The sequence below is a fragment of the Salvelinus alpinus genome, chromosome 5, assembly GCF_045679555.1.
Source record: "Salvelinus alpinus chromosome 5, SLU_Salpinus.1, whole genome shotgun sequence".
NCBI classification, from domain to species: Eukaryota; Metazoa; Chordata; class Actinopteri; order Salmoniformes; family Salmonidae; genus Salvelinus; species Salvelinus alpinus.
The window spans coordinates 68,771,226-68,787,682 of record NC_092090.1 but is presented as its reverse complement, the minus strand read 5'-3'; the positions used below and the strand labels follow the sequence as shown (position 1 = coordinate 68,787,682).

General features: G+C 43.7%; 1 protein-coding gene across 2 annotated transcripts in view; it reads right to left on the bottom strand.

Moving 5' to 3' along the window:
* Positions 1–1,088: 1,088 nt before the first annotated feature.
* Positions 1,089–16,457, bottom strand: part of LOC139576590 (poly [ADP-ribose] polymerase tankyrase-1-like) — a 28,665-nt gene continuing 13,296 nt past the window's right edge. Inside the window, exons 17-28 of one of the 2 annotated variants that reach the window (XM_071402854.1) lie at positions 14,759–14,978; positions 14,337–14,446; positions 13,720–13,908; positions 11,751–11,991; positions 11,505–11,587; positions 11,225–11,345; positions 10,886–10,983; positions 6,307–6,381; positions 5,904–6,009; positions 5,524–5,710; positions 5,132–5,288; positions 1,089–3,469 (exon numbers count right to left, since the gene is read on the bottom strand). In XM_071402854.1, the coding sequence (XP_071258955.1) occupies positions 3,383–3,469; positions 5,132–5,288; positions 5,524–5,710; positions 5,904–6,009; positions 6,307–6,381; positions 10,886–10,983; positions 11,225–11,345; positions 11,505–11,587; positions 11,751–11,991; positions 13,720–13,908; positions 14,337–14,446; positions 14,759–14,978 (1,674 nt within the window). In that variant the 3' untranslated portion in view covers positions 1,089–3,382. Of the gene's footprint in view, positions 3,470–5,131; positions 5,289–5,523; positions 5,722–5,903; positions 6,010–6,306; positions 6,382–10,885; positions 10,984–11,224; positions 11,346–11,504; positions 11,588–11,750; positions 11,992–13,719; positions 13,909–14,336; positions 14,447–14,758; positions 14,979–16,457 lie in introns of both variants that reach the window. The other variant, XM_071402853.1, reaches the window with a different exon arrangement.

Genomic DNA, 16,457 nt, shown 5'->3' with positions numbered 1-16,457 from the left:
CTGTACAGAGGTTGGCCTAGAGTGGTCCTAATTTAGAAGATGGTGACATATACAAACATTTGGGTAGTACCTGTTTCACCAAGATACCATGTGGGGAATTGTTTTTGCATGTGGTAAATTACATCCTCATGAGACAAACTTATTTGTTGAGATATCAATCTTAAGTTAATTAGAAATTAAACCACAAGTCAACCATAAAACACTGATAGGGGTTGCAAAATGTGAAAACACCCTTATAGATGTGATTGGAATGTAAGTGCTATTTTGATTGGCTGAAAGGCCATGAAAAAATATTTAAAAGGGGTAAAGTGTATTGGCATAACAACAAACAATTTTACGCAACAGAAGACCCAAAAACATTTTTCAAAGGTAAAGCTATGTTGATGAGGCCTTCTCTCATCAGTTTTTACTTAAGATTTTATGACATGATTTATTCATGGAATGCTTGATTTTGCTTTGAAATTGGAAATGCTCAAGCTAAGTTAACAAAACGAGTCATATTTGTCAATAAACAATCATTGTCTCACAGGTGAATGTTCAGTATGAACACCTTCATTTTGCTGCTTGGTTCATTATATCTTTGTCTGGCAGCTCCAGTAAGACCAACTAGTACTCGAACCATAGACCCTACTCCAGTGCCAGAGACTCAAGAAGACGTTAAGCCTTCACCAGCGACGAGGACACTCGACAGAGAGCCAGAAACTCATTGCAGAAAACTCTTGTAGCTACTGTTTTGTAATGGTTCTAGTTTTAAAACATTCTGACTTGCTTCTTATTAAATACATGACGTTTGTATTATCTATGGCGCTGTAATAACTAATCAGGTGTTGAACTGCTCAAGCTGTTGGGATTTGTTTTTTTAAGGTATCCATGCCTCATGTATCTTTTAACTTTTGTTCTTTTAAGGGTCATCTATCAGCTCTGTGTAATTACTTTTCTCTACAACATGTATAACTTCTGCCATCATTAGCAAAGATATTTTGATATAAGTTTTGTATCAGATGTTTTTCTATAATAACTGAATACTATTTTATAAAACAGTAGAGAATAATCAGCCAACATGTGAATAAAGTCTTGGCAAACTGCTCTTACGTGGACAATGTTTATTCAAAAGGTAGAGAGAATCAAGACCAGAACGAAATTTAGACTTAATTTACAATAAAACTCAAATTACATAGTTAAAACATCAAGTTATACACATCCATTTACACAACCTGTACATACATTTCCCCCCCCCATAACATTTGCAATTAATTTCAAATAACTTAAATAGTTTTATTTAAAAGTGCAAATCCTTACACATGGATTTGAATAAGACCATGGCAATCCGGGATGTGGAGTTCACATCTTTTCTTGTGCAACGAACAATAATAATAATAATAGCGTGTGAGTAGATAATTGTTCTCTTCCCATTAAACGTGTGTTCTGGTAGAATTAGAATTCCTCATTCTAGTTCTATGGTTCTCCTGATGTCCTGCTCTATCTGGAATATGCCTCAGGCAAATAGTAAGGTTTTCAAGACGAGTCCATGAAAAGCAATCCTATTAATAACGTTGAGTAATTCACATGGTACTAGTGTTATCTGTATCATTATAAACTGGGTGGTTCACACATTTCATAAGCCATTCTATGGCTGTACAGTATGTACAATATATATATATACACAAAAGTATGTGGATACCCCTTCAAATTAGTGGATTTGGCTATTTCAGCCATTCCCGTTGCTGACAGGTGTATACAATCGAGCACACAGCCATGCAATCTCTACAGACAAACATTGGCAGTAGAATGGCCTTACTGAAGAACTCAATGACTTTCAACATGGCACAGTCATAGGAAGCCACATTTCCAACAAGTCAGTTCATCAAATTTCTGCCCTGCTAGAGCTGCCCCGGTCAACTGTAAGTGCTGTTATTGGAAAGCGGAAACGTCTAGGAACAACAACGGCTCAGCCGCAAAGTGGTAGGCCACACGAGATCACAGAACAGGACTGCCGAGTGCTGAAGCCCGTAAAAATCACTTGTCCTCGGTTGCAACACTCACTACCGAGTTCCGAGTTCCAAAAAGCCTCTGGAAGAAACGTCAGCCAGCACAAGAACTGTTCATCGGGAGCTTCATGAAATGGATTTCCATGGCCGAGCAGCCGCACAAGCCTAAAATTACCATGCGCATTGCCAAGCGTCGGCTGGAGTGGTGTAAAGCTCGCCACCATTTGACTCTGGAGCAGTAGAAATGAGTTCTCTGGATTGATGAATCAGGCTTCACCATTTGTCAGTCCACAGAACGCTACCTGTCCGAATGCATAGTGCCGACTGTAAAGTTTGGTGGAGGGGGAATAATGGTCTGGGGCTGTTTTTCATGGTTCGGGCTAGGTCCATTGGTTCCAGTGAAGGGAAATCTTAATGCTACAGCATACAATGACATTCTAGATGATTCTGTGCTTTTAGCTTTGTGGCAACAGTTTGGGGAAGGCTCTTTCTTGTTTCAGCATGACAATGCCCCCATCCACAAAGCAAGGTCCATACAGAAATGGTTTGTGGAGATTGCTGTGGAAGAACTCGACTAGCCTGCACAGAGCACTGACCTCAACCCCATCAAACACCTTTGGGATGAATTGGAACACCGACTGCGAACCAGGCCTAATTGCCCGACCTCACTAATGTTTTTGTGGCTGCATAGAAGCAAGTCCCTGCAGCAATGTTCCAACATCTAGTGGAAAGCCTTCCCAGAGGAGTGGAGGCTGTTAAAGCAGCAAAGGTGGGGACCAACTCCATATTAATGCCCATAATTTTGGAATGAGATGTTCGACGAGCAGGTGTCCACATACTTTTGGTCATGTATAGTATGTATGCATGCATGCATGTATGTATGTATGCAAGGATGGCTGGGGCAGGCCAGTATTACAGGTGTTACATACTCTGGTTGAAAACAACAGGGTTGAAGAGAGGTGATTCTCCAAGTCACAAGGCATGATAAGGTGAGAATGGTAGCTAATTGTTAATATTCTGACACTGTAGGGCAGACGAGAGGGTGAATCTCTACAACCCTCTCCAGGGGTAGCTAGTGGGGAACACACACACGCTATTGGGCCATACATGCGTCTGTCTATGCATGCAGCCAATGCAAAGGAAACCGAAAAACTATCACCACAAGCAGGAGATAATATATTACAGTATACTTCATATGTCATCTGAGCAGTCTACTGTTAACTCTACTGAACAAGAAGAATTGAACTGGAACTCAGGCTGTGAAAAAAAAAAAAAAACATTACAATAAAACAAAAAAGCACAGAGACAAAACACTAAAAAGCTTCAGTCTTGTGTGTTGTGGGTCAGGAGGACTGTGTTCAGTAACTGTGTGAGATTGGTCTGGTGGTGCAGGACTAAGACTTCTGCTCCGCTCCTGCAGCAGACGTGGCTGTGCTCTCCGGCTTAAGGATCTGATAGGTGATGAGATACTCTGGGTAGGCCTGCAAACACACATGGGACAGAAGTCAATGAGAAGAGCAAATACACTGACCTAAAATATTAAACGCAACAATTTCACAGATTTTACTGAGTTACAGTTCATATAAAGAATTCAGTAAATTGAAATAAATTCATTCGGCCCTAATCTATGGATTTCACATGACTGGGGAATATAGATATGCCTGCCGGTTGGTCACAGATGCCTTCAAAAATATAGTAGTAAGGAAGTGGATCAGAAAACCAGTCAGTATCTGGCGTGACCACCATTTCCCCCATGCAGCGCAAAATCTCCTTCACATAGAGTTGATCAGGCTGTTGATTGTGGCCTGTGGAATGTTGTCCCACACTTCAATGGCTGTGTGAAGTTGCTGGATATTGGCGGGAACTGGAACACGTTGTCTTACATACGGTCGTACACGTCGATCAAGAGCATCCGAAACATGCTCATTGGGCGACATGTCTGGTGAGTATGCAGGCCATGGAAGAACTGGGACATTTTCAGCTCCCAGGAATTGTGTACAGATCCATGCGACATGGGGCCGTGCATTATCATGCAGAAACATGAGGTGATGGTGGCAGATGAATGGCACGACAATGGGCCACAGGATCTCGTCACGATGTCTCTGTGCATTCAAATTGCCATCAATAAAATGCAATTGTGTTCGTTGTCTGTAGCTTATGCCTTGACATACCATAACCTCCATCACCACCATGGGGCACTCTGTTCACAACATTGACATCAGCAAACCACTAGCCCACAGAATGCCATACAAGCTATTTGCAACTGCCCGGTACAGTTGAAACCAGGATTAATCCGTGAAGAGCACACTTCTCCAGGGTGCCTGTGGCCATCAAAAGGTGAGCATTTGCCCACCGAAGTAGGTTACAACACCGAACTGCAGTCAGATCAAGACCCTGGTGAGGACGACGCACACGCAGATGAGCTTCCCGAGACAGTTTGACCAAAAATTCTTCAGTTGCACAAACCCAGTTTCATCAGCTGTGACTGGTTTCAGACGATCCCACAGGTGAAGAAGCAGGATGTGGAGGTCCTGGGCTGGCGTGTTTACATGTGGTCTGCGGTTTTGAGGCCGGTTAGACGTACTGCCAAATTCTTTACCGTAAGCCGGCTCCAAATTTGTTTTAGAGAAATGAAGATACAATTTTTTGGCAACAGCTCTGGTGGACATTCCTGCATTAAGTATGCCAATTGCACGCTCCCTCAAATCTTTAGACATCTGTGGCATTGTGCTGTGTGACAAAACTGCACATTGTAGTGTGGCCTTCTATTATCCCCAACAAAAGGTGCACCTGTGTAATGATCATGCCGTTTAATCAGCTTCTTGATATGCCACACCTGTGAAGTGGATGGATATCTTGGCAAAGGAGAAACGCTCACTAACAGGGATATAAACAAATGTGCCCAAAATTTGCGAAATACCTTCGTGCGTTTGGAAAATTTCAGGGACATTTTATTTCAGCTCATGAAACATGGGACCAACACTTTACGTGTTGCGTTTATATTTTTGTTCAGTGTAATGAGTACAAATTATTTTCCATTATGGATGCTTTTTAGTCCAGGTCCAGGCTTAATCTGTGTCCATAATGTCTGGAATTGCCTTTGGGTATAATTCAAGTTGTATTGAAATGAGTTGAGGTCTCACCTGCTCTCCTCTGTAGATTACATACTCTGCGTAGGCCAGGCCGTTGACGCTGGGCCGGCCAATCACAGAGTGATGTCCAGGGGGGGCGTGGGCCATCTTCATGGCACTGAACTGGAGGAAGGACTTCCCCAGGGTTACACGGCAGAATAACATCTGCCTGGAGGTCACAAAGAACAGGGAGAAGAGGTGTCAAATTATGTTTCACTAATGATGTTTCACAATTATCTAAGCTCTGATGAAGGCCGGAATTGATTGATTAATTGATCGAAGGGAACTAGTTTGGCAACAGTGGTATAGAATGCTATCGAGTCATCAAGTGCTCTCTTTCATGAGTTAGAGTAGTAAAGCCTTAAATGCACCTAAATGTGTTCTTTCTATAGATCATGTCTCACCTGTGGCACAGGTAACAGGAGCGGTCTTTGTGAGTGGGGCATCCGGTGCCGCCCCCGATGCCATAAACATACTGGTTACTCTTAGAGGAGTTCTCAGCAAAGTAGATCCCTGCTCCAAACATTCCTCCGATGTACGCATGCCGCTCGTCAAAGCCTTTGTGGATGATGGCATTTATGAACGGAGAACCTGGAGAACCAAAAAACATGAAACAAGAACAATGTCAAATACGATTGAAATTGACTCGCTAAAAACAAGAAATAAATGATAAAGGGTTAACATTTATCCAGGGATGATCAGTTAAGACATTATTGCCATTCAGAAATAACAAAAAGCGTGGTAAAAAAAACAAACGGGTTATAATATGAATATGTTTTGTTACCATGGAAGAGCATGCGCTCATTGTGGTGGTTGTGGTTCTCGTCCGAGATCTCCTTCTGGCGGTGTGTGTATCGCTCCCGCAGCTTCTTGTTGACCACCTTCTGGATCTGCATGGACACACAAACAGGAATCAACTAGAGAAGCAATACTGAGGACTTCTAATATTCCTTCCCTTTCAGAAGATGGGCTTGTTAACACTACCTGAGCTCCTGAAACCATAGTGGATTCTTACCAACCAATAACTGTGATCAAGGGTAGTACCAAAGTAAAGATGTGTGTATTTCCAAAGTAAAGATGTGTATATTTCCAAAGTAAAGATGTGTATTTCTATCTCAACGAGCTCCATCATATGAGCAAATGTAGATAGTAGAGTGTGTTGTACTGTAATTGAATGTAAAGCTGACCTTGATGATGTTGTATCTGCTGAACACCCCTCCTGCGTTCCCTCCGTCCCTGTGTTCTCTGATGCTACTTTGCATCTTGAGCAGAGAAGAAAAAAGAAAGTTAAAATCATAAAAAAAATACAGGATTTCATTACATTTCTCCAAACATGGCACTCTTTCACCCTTGAGTAGGGTTGCAAAGGGAGGGTATATGATCAGAAACTATTAGAATTTTGGTAACCATCAAGGAATATCATTTTTTTCAGGCGACATCTAGTGGCGTTCCCGGGTACTTCAGATAAGAGGCGTCTTATCTCTGGCCCCCTGTTTAACATGTATACACATTTTATTTAAATAAAGGAAAAACTGAATGACAAAGCAGTAAAACATCCTAAATTTAAAACAGTCAACTTAATGGATACCATTGTTGTTAAATATGAGGGTTTCAGCATGAAATTGTAAAATAAATAAAACATTTTATAAAATTGTCAATATGACCTTGCAAATGTTTTGGGGCCAAACTGGTTGTAGTTGAAGAAAAAAAAGAATAGTTGGAAGGAAATAATGCCATTGTTGATTAAATGCTAAAAAAAATAAAAATGAATTAGGCTATTTTCTAGGCTACACATATTAAACATTAATACTTTGACAGTACCAGTCACAAGTTAGGACACCTAATCATTCCAGGGTTGTAATTTATTTTAACAATTTTCTATATTGTAGAATCATAGTGAAAACATCAAAACTATGAAATAACACATATGGAATCATGTAATAACCCCCTCCCTCCCCCCAAAAAGTGTTATATAAAAATCTAAATATATTTTCTAATTGAGGTACTTCAAAGTACCCACCCTTTGCCTTGATGACAGCTTTGCACACTCTTGGCATTCTCTCAACGAACTTCATGAGGTAGTCACCGGGAATGCATTTCACTTAACAGGTGTGCCTTGTTAAAAATTTATTTGTGGAATTTCTTGCCTTCTTAATCCATTTGAGCCAATCGGTTGTGTTATGACAAGGTGGGGGGGGGGGGGTATACAGAAGATAGCCCTATTTGGTAAAAGACCAAGTCCATATTATGGCAAAAACAGCTCAAATAAGCAAAGAGAAATGACAGTCCATCATTACTTTAAGACATGAAGGTCAGTCAATGTGGAAAATGTCAAGAACTTTGAAAGTTTCTTCATGTGCAAAAACCTTCAAGCGCTATGATGAAACTGGCTCTCATGATGACTGCCACAGGAAAGAAAGACCCAGAGTCACCTCTGCTGTAGAGGACAAGTTCTTTAGGGTTACCAGCCTCAGAAATTGCAGCCCATAAAAATGCTTCAGAGTTCAAGTAACAGACACATCTCAACATCAACTGTTCAAATTTGAGATTTTCGGTTCCAACCGCCATGTCTTTTTGAGACGCAGAGTAGGTGAATGGATGATCTCCTCATATGTGGTTCCCACCGTGAAGCATAGAGGAGGTGGTGTGATGGTGCTTTGCTGGTGACACCGTCAGTGATTTATCTAGAATTCAAGGCACACTTAACCAGCATGGCTACCACAGCATTCTGCAGCAATACACCATCCCATCTGGTTTGCGCTTAGTGGGACTATCATTTGTTTTTCAACAGCAGAAATACCCAACACACCTCCAGGCTGTGTAAGGGCTATTTGACCAAGAAGGAGAGTGATGAGTGCTGCATCAGATGACCTGGCCTCCACAATCACCCGATCTCAACCCAATTCAGATGGTTTGGTATAAATTGGTCCGCAGAGTGAAGTAAAAGCAGCCAACAAGTGCTCAGCATATGTGGGAACCCCTTCAAGACTGTTGGAAAAGCAATTCACGTGAAGCTGGTTGAGAGAATGCAAAGCTGTCAAAGGCAAAGAGCTGTTACTTTGAAGAATTCCAACTATAAAATATATTTTGATTGGTTTAACACTTTTTAGTTACTACATGATTCCATGTGTGTTATTTCATAGTTTTGATGTCTTCATTATTATTCTACAAAATAAAAATAAAGAAAAAAACCCTGGAATGAGTAGGTGTCCAAACTTTTGACTGGTACTGTGCGTGTTAAATAACACACACAGTCAAAAGTTAGAACACACCTACTCATTCCAGAGTTTCTTTTCTTTATTTTTAATATTTTCTAGAACACACACGCACCTATTTGGACACCCCTTTGAATTAGTGAATTCAGCTATTTCAGCCGCACCCGTAGCTGACAGGTGTATGAAATCGAGCACACAGCAATGAATTCTCCATAGACAAACATTGGCAGAAGAATGGCCTTACGGAAGAGCTCAGTGACTTTCAACGTGGCACCGTCATAGGATGCCACCTTTCCAACAAGTCAGAAAGTCAAATTTCTGCACTCCTAGAACTGCCCCGGTAAGTTATTTTATTGTGAAGTGGAAACGTCTAGGAGCAAAAGTGGTAGGCCACACAAGCTCACAGAATGGGACCGCCGATTGCTGAAGCCCGTAGAGTATAAAAAACATCAATAATCTGAAACACTCAGTTTCAAACGGCCTCTGAATGCAACGTCAGCACAATAACTGTTTGTCGGGAGCTTCATGAAATGGGTTTCCATGCGCAATGCCAAGCGTCGGCTAGAGTGGTGTAAAGCTCACCATCATTGGACTCTGGAGCAGTGGAAACACATTCTCTGGAGTGATGAATCACGCTTCACATCCGACGAACAAATCTGGGTTTGTCAGATACCAGGAGAAAGAAGGCTACCTGCCCCAATGCATAGTGCCAACTGTAAAGTTTGGTGGCGGAGGAAAAAAGGTCTAGGGCTGTTTTTCATGGTTCGGGCTAGGCCCCTTAGTTCCAGTGAAGGGAAATCTAAATGCTACAGCATACAATGACATTCTAGACGATTCTGTGCTTCCAGCTTTGTGGCAACGGTTTGGGGAAGGCCCTTTCCTGTTTCAGCATGATAATGCCCCGTACACAAAGCAAGGTCCATACAGAAATGGTTTATCAATCAGTGTGGAAGAACTTGACTGTCCTGCACCGAGCCCTGACCTCAACCCCATCGAACACCTTTGAGATTAATTGGAACACCGATTGCGAGCCAGGCCTAATCGCCCAACATCAGTACCCAACTTCACTAATGCTCGTGGCTGAATGGAAGCAAGTACCTGCAGCAATGTTCCAACATCTAGTGGAAAGCCTTCCCAGAAGAGTGGAGGCTGTTATAGCAGCAACGGGGGGAAAACTCCATATTAATGCCCAGGATTTTGGAATGAGATGTTCAACGAGCAGGTGTCCACATAATTTTGGTCAATCGCATTCCACACTGCCCTTTCCCACCTGGACAAAAATAACACCTCTGTGAGAATGCTGTTCATTGACTACAGCTCAGCATTCAACACCATAGTGCCCTCAAAGCTCATCACTAAGCTAAGGACCCTGGGACTAAACACCTCCCTCTGCAACTGGATCCTTGACTCTGATGGGTTGCCCCCCAAGGGTAGGCAACCCCACACCTGCCAGGCTGATCCTCAACACTGGGGCCCCTCAGGGGTGAGTGCTTATTCCCCTCCTGTACTCCCTGTTCACCCACGACTGCATGGCCAAGCACGACTCCAACACCATCATTAAGTTTGCTGACGACACAACAGTGGTAGGCCTGATCACCGACAACGGTGAGGAGGTCAGAGACCTGGCAGTGTGGTGCCAAGACAACAACCTCTCCCTCAATGTGAGCAAGACAAAGGAGATGCTTGTGGACAACAGGAAAAGGAGGGCCGATTAACATCAAAGGAGCTGTAGTGGAGAGTTTCAAGTTCCTTCACCAACAAACTACCACGTGGTCCCAAACACACCAAGACAGTCTTGAAGAGGGCACAACACCACCTTTTCCCCCTCAGGAGACTGAAAAGATTTGGCATTGTTCCCCAGATTCTCAAAAAGGTTAGACAGCTGCACCATCGAGAACATCCTGACCGGTTGCGTCACCGCCTGGTATGGCAACTGCTCGGCATCTGACCGCAAGCCACTACAGAGGGTAGCGCGTACAGCCCAATACATCACTGGGGCCAAGCTTCCTGCCATCCAGGACCTACATACTAGGCGGTTTCAGAGGAAGGCCCTAAAAATTGTCAGTCTCCAGCACACAAGTCATAGACTGTTCTCTCTGCTACCAAAAGGCAAGTGGTACTGGAGTGCCAAGTCTAGGTGCAAAAGGCTCCTTAACAGCTTCTATCCCCAAGCTATAAGCCTGCTGAACAATTAATCAAATGGCCACCCGGACTATTTACATTGACCCCCCCCCCCATTTGTTTTTACACTGCTGCTACTCGCTGTGTATTATCTATGCATAGTCACTTTACCCCTACCTACATGCACATATTACCTCGACTAACCTGTACCCCCACAAATTGACTCGGTATCGGTACCCCTTGTTTATGTTACGTAATAAAAAAAAATACTTAAGAAAATATTTACTAAATAAACGTAACTATTTCTTGAACTGCATTGTTTGTTAAGGGCTTATAAGTAAGCATTTCACAGTAAGGTCTACACCTGTTGTTTTCGGCACGTGACAAATAACATTTCATTTGACACACACACGCATCTGTCTGTACCCACCTCCTCCTCCACTGATTGGCCCTCTTTGTCGTCAGGGGCTAGGTCGATGAGGACCGTGCCCTGGTTGGCACAGTGGAATGTCAGGTACGGGTTGGCACCTGGAGAACAAACAAAGCACCTGTTACGCACTCATACTTGGTTATATATTGGGGTGGTTTTCCACCTATACTTTAAGGGCAAGTATACCAGAGACATATTAGGCCTAATCCTGAACTACAAATAACTTTCAATAGAGAATCTCCATTCCAGGAATAGGAAGAAAAGTCTGGGAAGTATTTGATGCAACAATAAATGGGAATCACATCAGCGCCTCAGAGATTTCTCTGGGAATGTCCTGACCTTGTTGTCCCCCCAGCAGCCTCTCCACTCCCTTGATGAGTTTGTGTCGGTGGCCGTAAGCGTTGATCCCAATCTCCTTCAGTTCCTCGTGACCCATGTCAGCCAGCACATCCAGAGAGATCTGGGAAAGAACAGGACATTTCGTACAGAGCAGGGATCCTGAACTGTGACATGACAACAGCTACTCCAAGAGGGGCAAAGATAGATAAAATATCAGACTAATTAGAAGCCCTATTAAATGAAAAATTATAACATGAAACCCAAATCAATGAACACTCACCTGTTCTCTCTCAAAGATTTCCCTTATATGCTCCAGACCCAAGCTCTTCAGGAACTGACCGATGTTCATATCCAACATCGCCACTGGAATACAAACACCACAAGAGCAAATTCAGCATGTGAGTAAAATGATTGATTCATCTGTACTGTACTGTACTTTCAACCATATTCTACCAAAACTAGTACAATATCAGCTGCTTGCTAAAACCCAGCTCAGTTTTGATCAAGGCTCTTCATCTATACTCACATTCCCCCTCCTTCCTGTCAGAGCCCGCGGCCCCGTCGGCCACTCCGGAGGTCCCTGTGGCCCCGAGCTCGTTGAGGGGCCCAGCCAGGTTGTCGATGCTGCTGGCTGCAGACAGGCAAGAGGGCGTGGAGGCTGGGGAGATGACCGAGCCTGCACTGACCACCGTGGCCTGGGGCTTGAAGCAGCTGGGCAGGGCATCTGGGGGCATGGCATCCATCAGCAGGGCACGGATGTCATCAGCCTGAAAGAGGAGGACATATTTAGAGAGAGAAGTCATGGGTGAGAAGGGGCTCGAATTGTTGGCCTAATCCCTAATATAGGATAGATATAACGCCTTCGGAAAGTATTCAGACCACTCGACTTTTTCCACATCTTGTTACGTTACAGCCTTATTATAAAATGGATTAAAAAAAATATTATTTTTTTTATCACACAATACCCCATAATGACAAACCAAAAACAGGTTTAGAAATGTTTGCTAATTTATTATAAATATAAAACAGAAATAACTTATTTACATAAGTATTCAGAGCCTTTGCAATGATACTCGAAATTGAGCTTAGGTGCATCCTGTTTCCATTGATCATCCTTGAGATGTTTCTACAACTTGACGATTCCACCTGTGATAAATTCAATTGATTGTACATTATGTGAAAAGGCACACCTGTCTATATAAGGTCCCACAGTTGAAATTGCATGTCAGAGCAAAAACCAAGCCATGAGGTCGAAGGAATTGTCCGTAGAGCTCCGAGACAGGATTGTGTCGAGTCACAGATCTGGGGAAGAGTACCAAAACATTTCTGCAGCATTGAAGGTCCCCAAGAACACAGTGGCCTCCATAATTCTTAAATGGAAGAAGTTTGGAACCACCAAGACTCTTCCTAGAGCTGGCCATCCGGCCAAACTGAGCAATCGGGGGAGAAGGGACTTGGTCAGGGAGGTGACCAAGAACCCAATGGTCACTCAGAGCTCCTCTGTGGAGATGGGAGAACCTTCCAGAAGGACAACCATCTCTGCAGCACTCCACCAATCAGGCCTTTATGGTAGAGTGGCCAGACGGAAGCCACTCCTCAGTAAAAGGCACATGACAGCCTGCTTGGAGTTTGCCAAAAGGCACCGAAAGACTCAGACCATGAGAAACAAGATTTTCTAGTCTGATGAAACCAAGATTGAACGCTTTGGTCGGAATGCCAAGCGTCACGTCTGGAGGAAACCTGGCACCATCCCTACGGTGAAGCATGGTGATGGCAGCATCATGCTGTGGGGATGTTTTTCAGCGGCAGGGACTGGGAGATTAGTCAGGATCGAGGCAAAGATGAACGGAGCAAAGTACAGAGAGATCCTTGATGAAAACCTGCTCCAGAGCACTCAGGACCTCAGACCTGTGCGAAGGTTCACATTCCAACAGGACAATGACCCTAAGCACACATGCAAGACAATGCAGGAATGGCTTTGGGACAAGTCTCAATGTCCTTGAGTGGCCCAGCCAGAGCCTGGACTTAAACCTGATCAAACATCTATGGAGAGACCTGAAAATAGCTGTGCAGCAACACTCCCCATCCAACCTGACCTTGAGAGGATCTGCAGAGGAGAATGGTAGAAACTCCCCAAATACAGGTGTACCAAGCTTGTAGCATCATACCCAAGAAGACGAGGCTGTAATCGCTGCCAAAGGTGCTTCAACAAAGTACTGAGTAAAGGGTCTTTCTAAAAACCAGTTTTTGCTTTGTCATTATGGGGTAATGTGTGTAGATTGATGAGAAACATTTTTTTTAATCAATTTTAAAATAAGGCTGTAACCGAACAAAATGTGGAAAAAGGAGTTTAAATACTTCCCGAATGCACTGTAGATGGGGACAAATGGTAGGCATATCATAATTCAAGCAAATGCCTGCCATTTACAGCAAAAAAACACTTGATTTTGTGGCATTGCTAACTGCTCTAACAGTCGGAGAGCAAGACGTTTTACCGTAGCCAGGTCCAGTGCGGTCTGTCCCTCCTGGTTCTTCATGCTGGGGTCTGCTCCGTGGGCCAGCAGCAGAGCACACAGCTGGGTACGGCCCTTCTGAGCTGCTTCGTGGAGCGGGGTGAAGGCCCACTTATCTGTAGCGTTCACACATGTGTTGAACTTTATCAGAAGTGCAGCAATGTCCACGTGCTGTAAAAGAGAAGAGGAGAGAAAGAGGAGAGACAGGAGAGGAGTAGATGAGAGACAGTGGAGAGGAGCAGAGAAGATAGAAGTAGCAGATGAGGAGACACGAGAGGAGAGACCAGCAACACGATTTAATCATGACATGCCCAAAAACTGATGACATCCAAGCTGTTACATATCTAAGCTTTCCACAAGGTCACTTTCACAGTGTGGGTGTTTTGTCCTGTCCTGTATGGTTTTCTATAAGGTTTTGTAACCTAAACAATGCATACAATACCTTCTAAGAAATCCTCCAAGCTGTTACATATTTTAGGCCAGAAGGTCACAGGGTAGGTGTTTTGTATGCATTGTCTATGCTAAAAAAAAACTTATGTCAAACCGTACAGCATGTACAATGGGTTCCAAGGCCTGATGTAGACTTGGTGCGGACTCACCCCATAGGAGGCAGCGTTGTGCAGGGGGATGAGGCCTCCTTTGTCCTGTGCATTGACGTCAGCCCCGTGCTCCAGGAGATACTCCGCAACCTCCAGGTTGTTGTAGCCAGCTACAGGAGGGGAGAAACATGACAACATGAAAGATATTTCTGTAATTTGTCTAAGTAATAATATAGCTCCAAATTATCTAAATTCCCAGGGTTTGATGATCTGCCTGTCATAATTGTATGTAAGGAGATAAACATCTGTGTATGGGTTCCACATTTGCTATTAAATGAATTGATTCCACTGCTTTGCTTGCTATTATGGGTTTAGGCTGGGTAACTAAAGCACTGACAATTGCTAATGTAAAGAGTGCTTTATAAAAGTAGAACATTTATTTGATCCCATGAATAGATTCTGAGCGCTGGTACGTCCAGTACCTGCGAGGTGCAGGGGGGTGGAGTTACGTCCCTGTGTGTCTCTACAGTTGATGTTCTCTGGGCTGCAGAGTTTCTGGACGCGGGCCAGACAGCCCTTCTTCGCAGCGTCCAGCAGTGCAGCGTCTCCTCTCAGCAGGTCCTGGATGTCCGTGTCGCCATCCTTCACCATGTCCAGAGGAGTGTTGCCGTCACGGTTCTTCTTGGTGGGGTCCGCTCCATGCTGGAGAAACATAAATATACACTGAACAAAAATATAAAAACGCAACAAGCAACAATAAAAATTCCATTGAGTTACAGTTCATATCAGGAAATCAGTCAACTGAAATAAATTCATTAGGCCCTAACCTATGGTTTTCACATGACTGGGAATACAGATATGCATCGGTTGGTAACAGATAGTGGGGCAAAAAAGTATTTAGTCAGCCACCAATTGTGCAAGTTCTCCCACTTAAAAAGATGAGGCCTGTAATTTTCATCATAGGTACACTTCAACTATGACAGACAAAATGAGAAAAGAAAATCCAGAAAATCACAATTTTTAATGAATTTATTTGCAAATTATGGTGGAAAATAAGTATTTGGTCACCTACAAACAAGCAAGATTTCTGGCTCTCACAGACCTGTAACTTCTTTAAGAGGCTCCTCTGTCCTCCACTCGTTACCTGTATTAATGGCACCTGTTTGAACGTGTTATCAGTATAAAAGACACCTGTCCACAACCTCAAACAGTCACACTCCAAACTCCACTATGGCCAAGACCCAAGAGCTGTCAAAGGACACCAGAAACAAAATTGTAGACCTAGAGCAGTGATTGTTGGGAAGGCTGGGAAGACAGGCTGGGAAGACTGAATCTGCAATAGGTAAGCAGCTTGGTTTGAAGAAATCAACTGTGGGAGCAATTATTAGGAAATGGAAGACATACAAGACCACTGAATCTCCCTCGATCTGGGGCTCCACGCAAGATCTCACCCCGTGGGGTCAAAATGATCACAAGAACGGTGAGCAAAAATCCCAGAACCACACGGGGGGACCTAGTGAATGACCTGCAGAGAGCTGGGACCAAAGTAACAAAGCCTACCATCAGTAACACACTACGCCGCCAGGGACTCAAATCCTGCAGTGCCAGACGTGTCCCCCTGCTTAAGCCAGTACATGTCCAGGCCCGTCTGAAGTTTGCTAGAGAGCATTTGGATGATCCAGAAGAAGATTGGGAGAATGTCATATGGTCAGATGAAACCAAAATATAACTTTTTGGTAAAAACACATCTCGTCGTGTTTGGAGGACAAAGAATGCTGAGTTGCATCCAAAGAACACCATACCTACTGTGAAGCATGGGGGTGGAAACATCATGCTTTGGGGCTGTTTTTCTGCAAAGGGACCAGGACGACTGATCCGTGTAAAGGAAAGAATGAATGGGGCCATGTATCGTGAGATTTCGAGTGAAAACCTCCTTCCATCAGCAAGGGCATTGAAGATGAAACGTGGCTGGGTCTTTCAGCATGACAATGATCCCAAACACACCGCCCGGGCAACGACGAAGTGGCTTCGTAAGAAGCATTTCAAGGACCTGGAGTGGCCTAGCCAGTCTCCAGATCTCAACCCCATAGAAAATCTTTGGAGGGAGTTGAAAGTCCATGTTGCCCAGCAACAGCCCCAAAACAATCACTGCTCTAGAGGAGCTCTGCATGGAGGAATGGA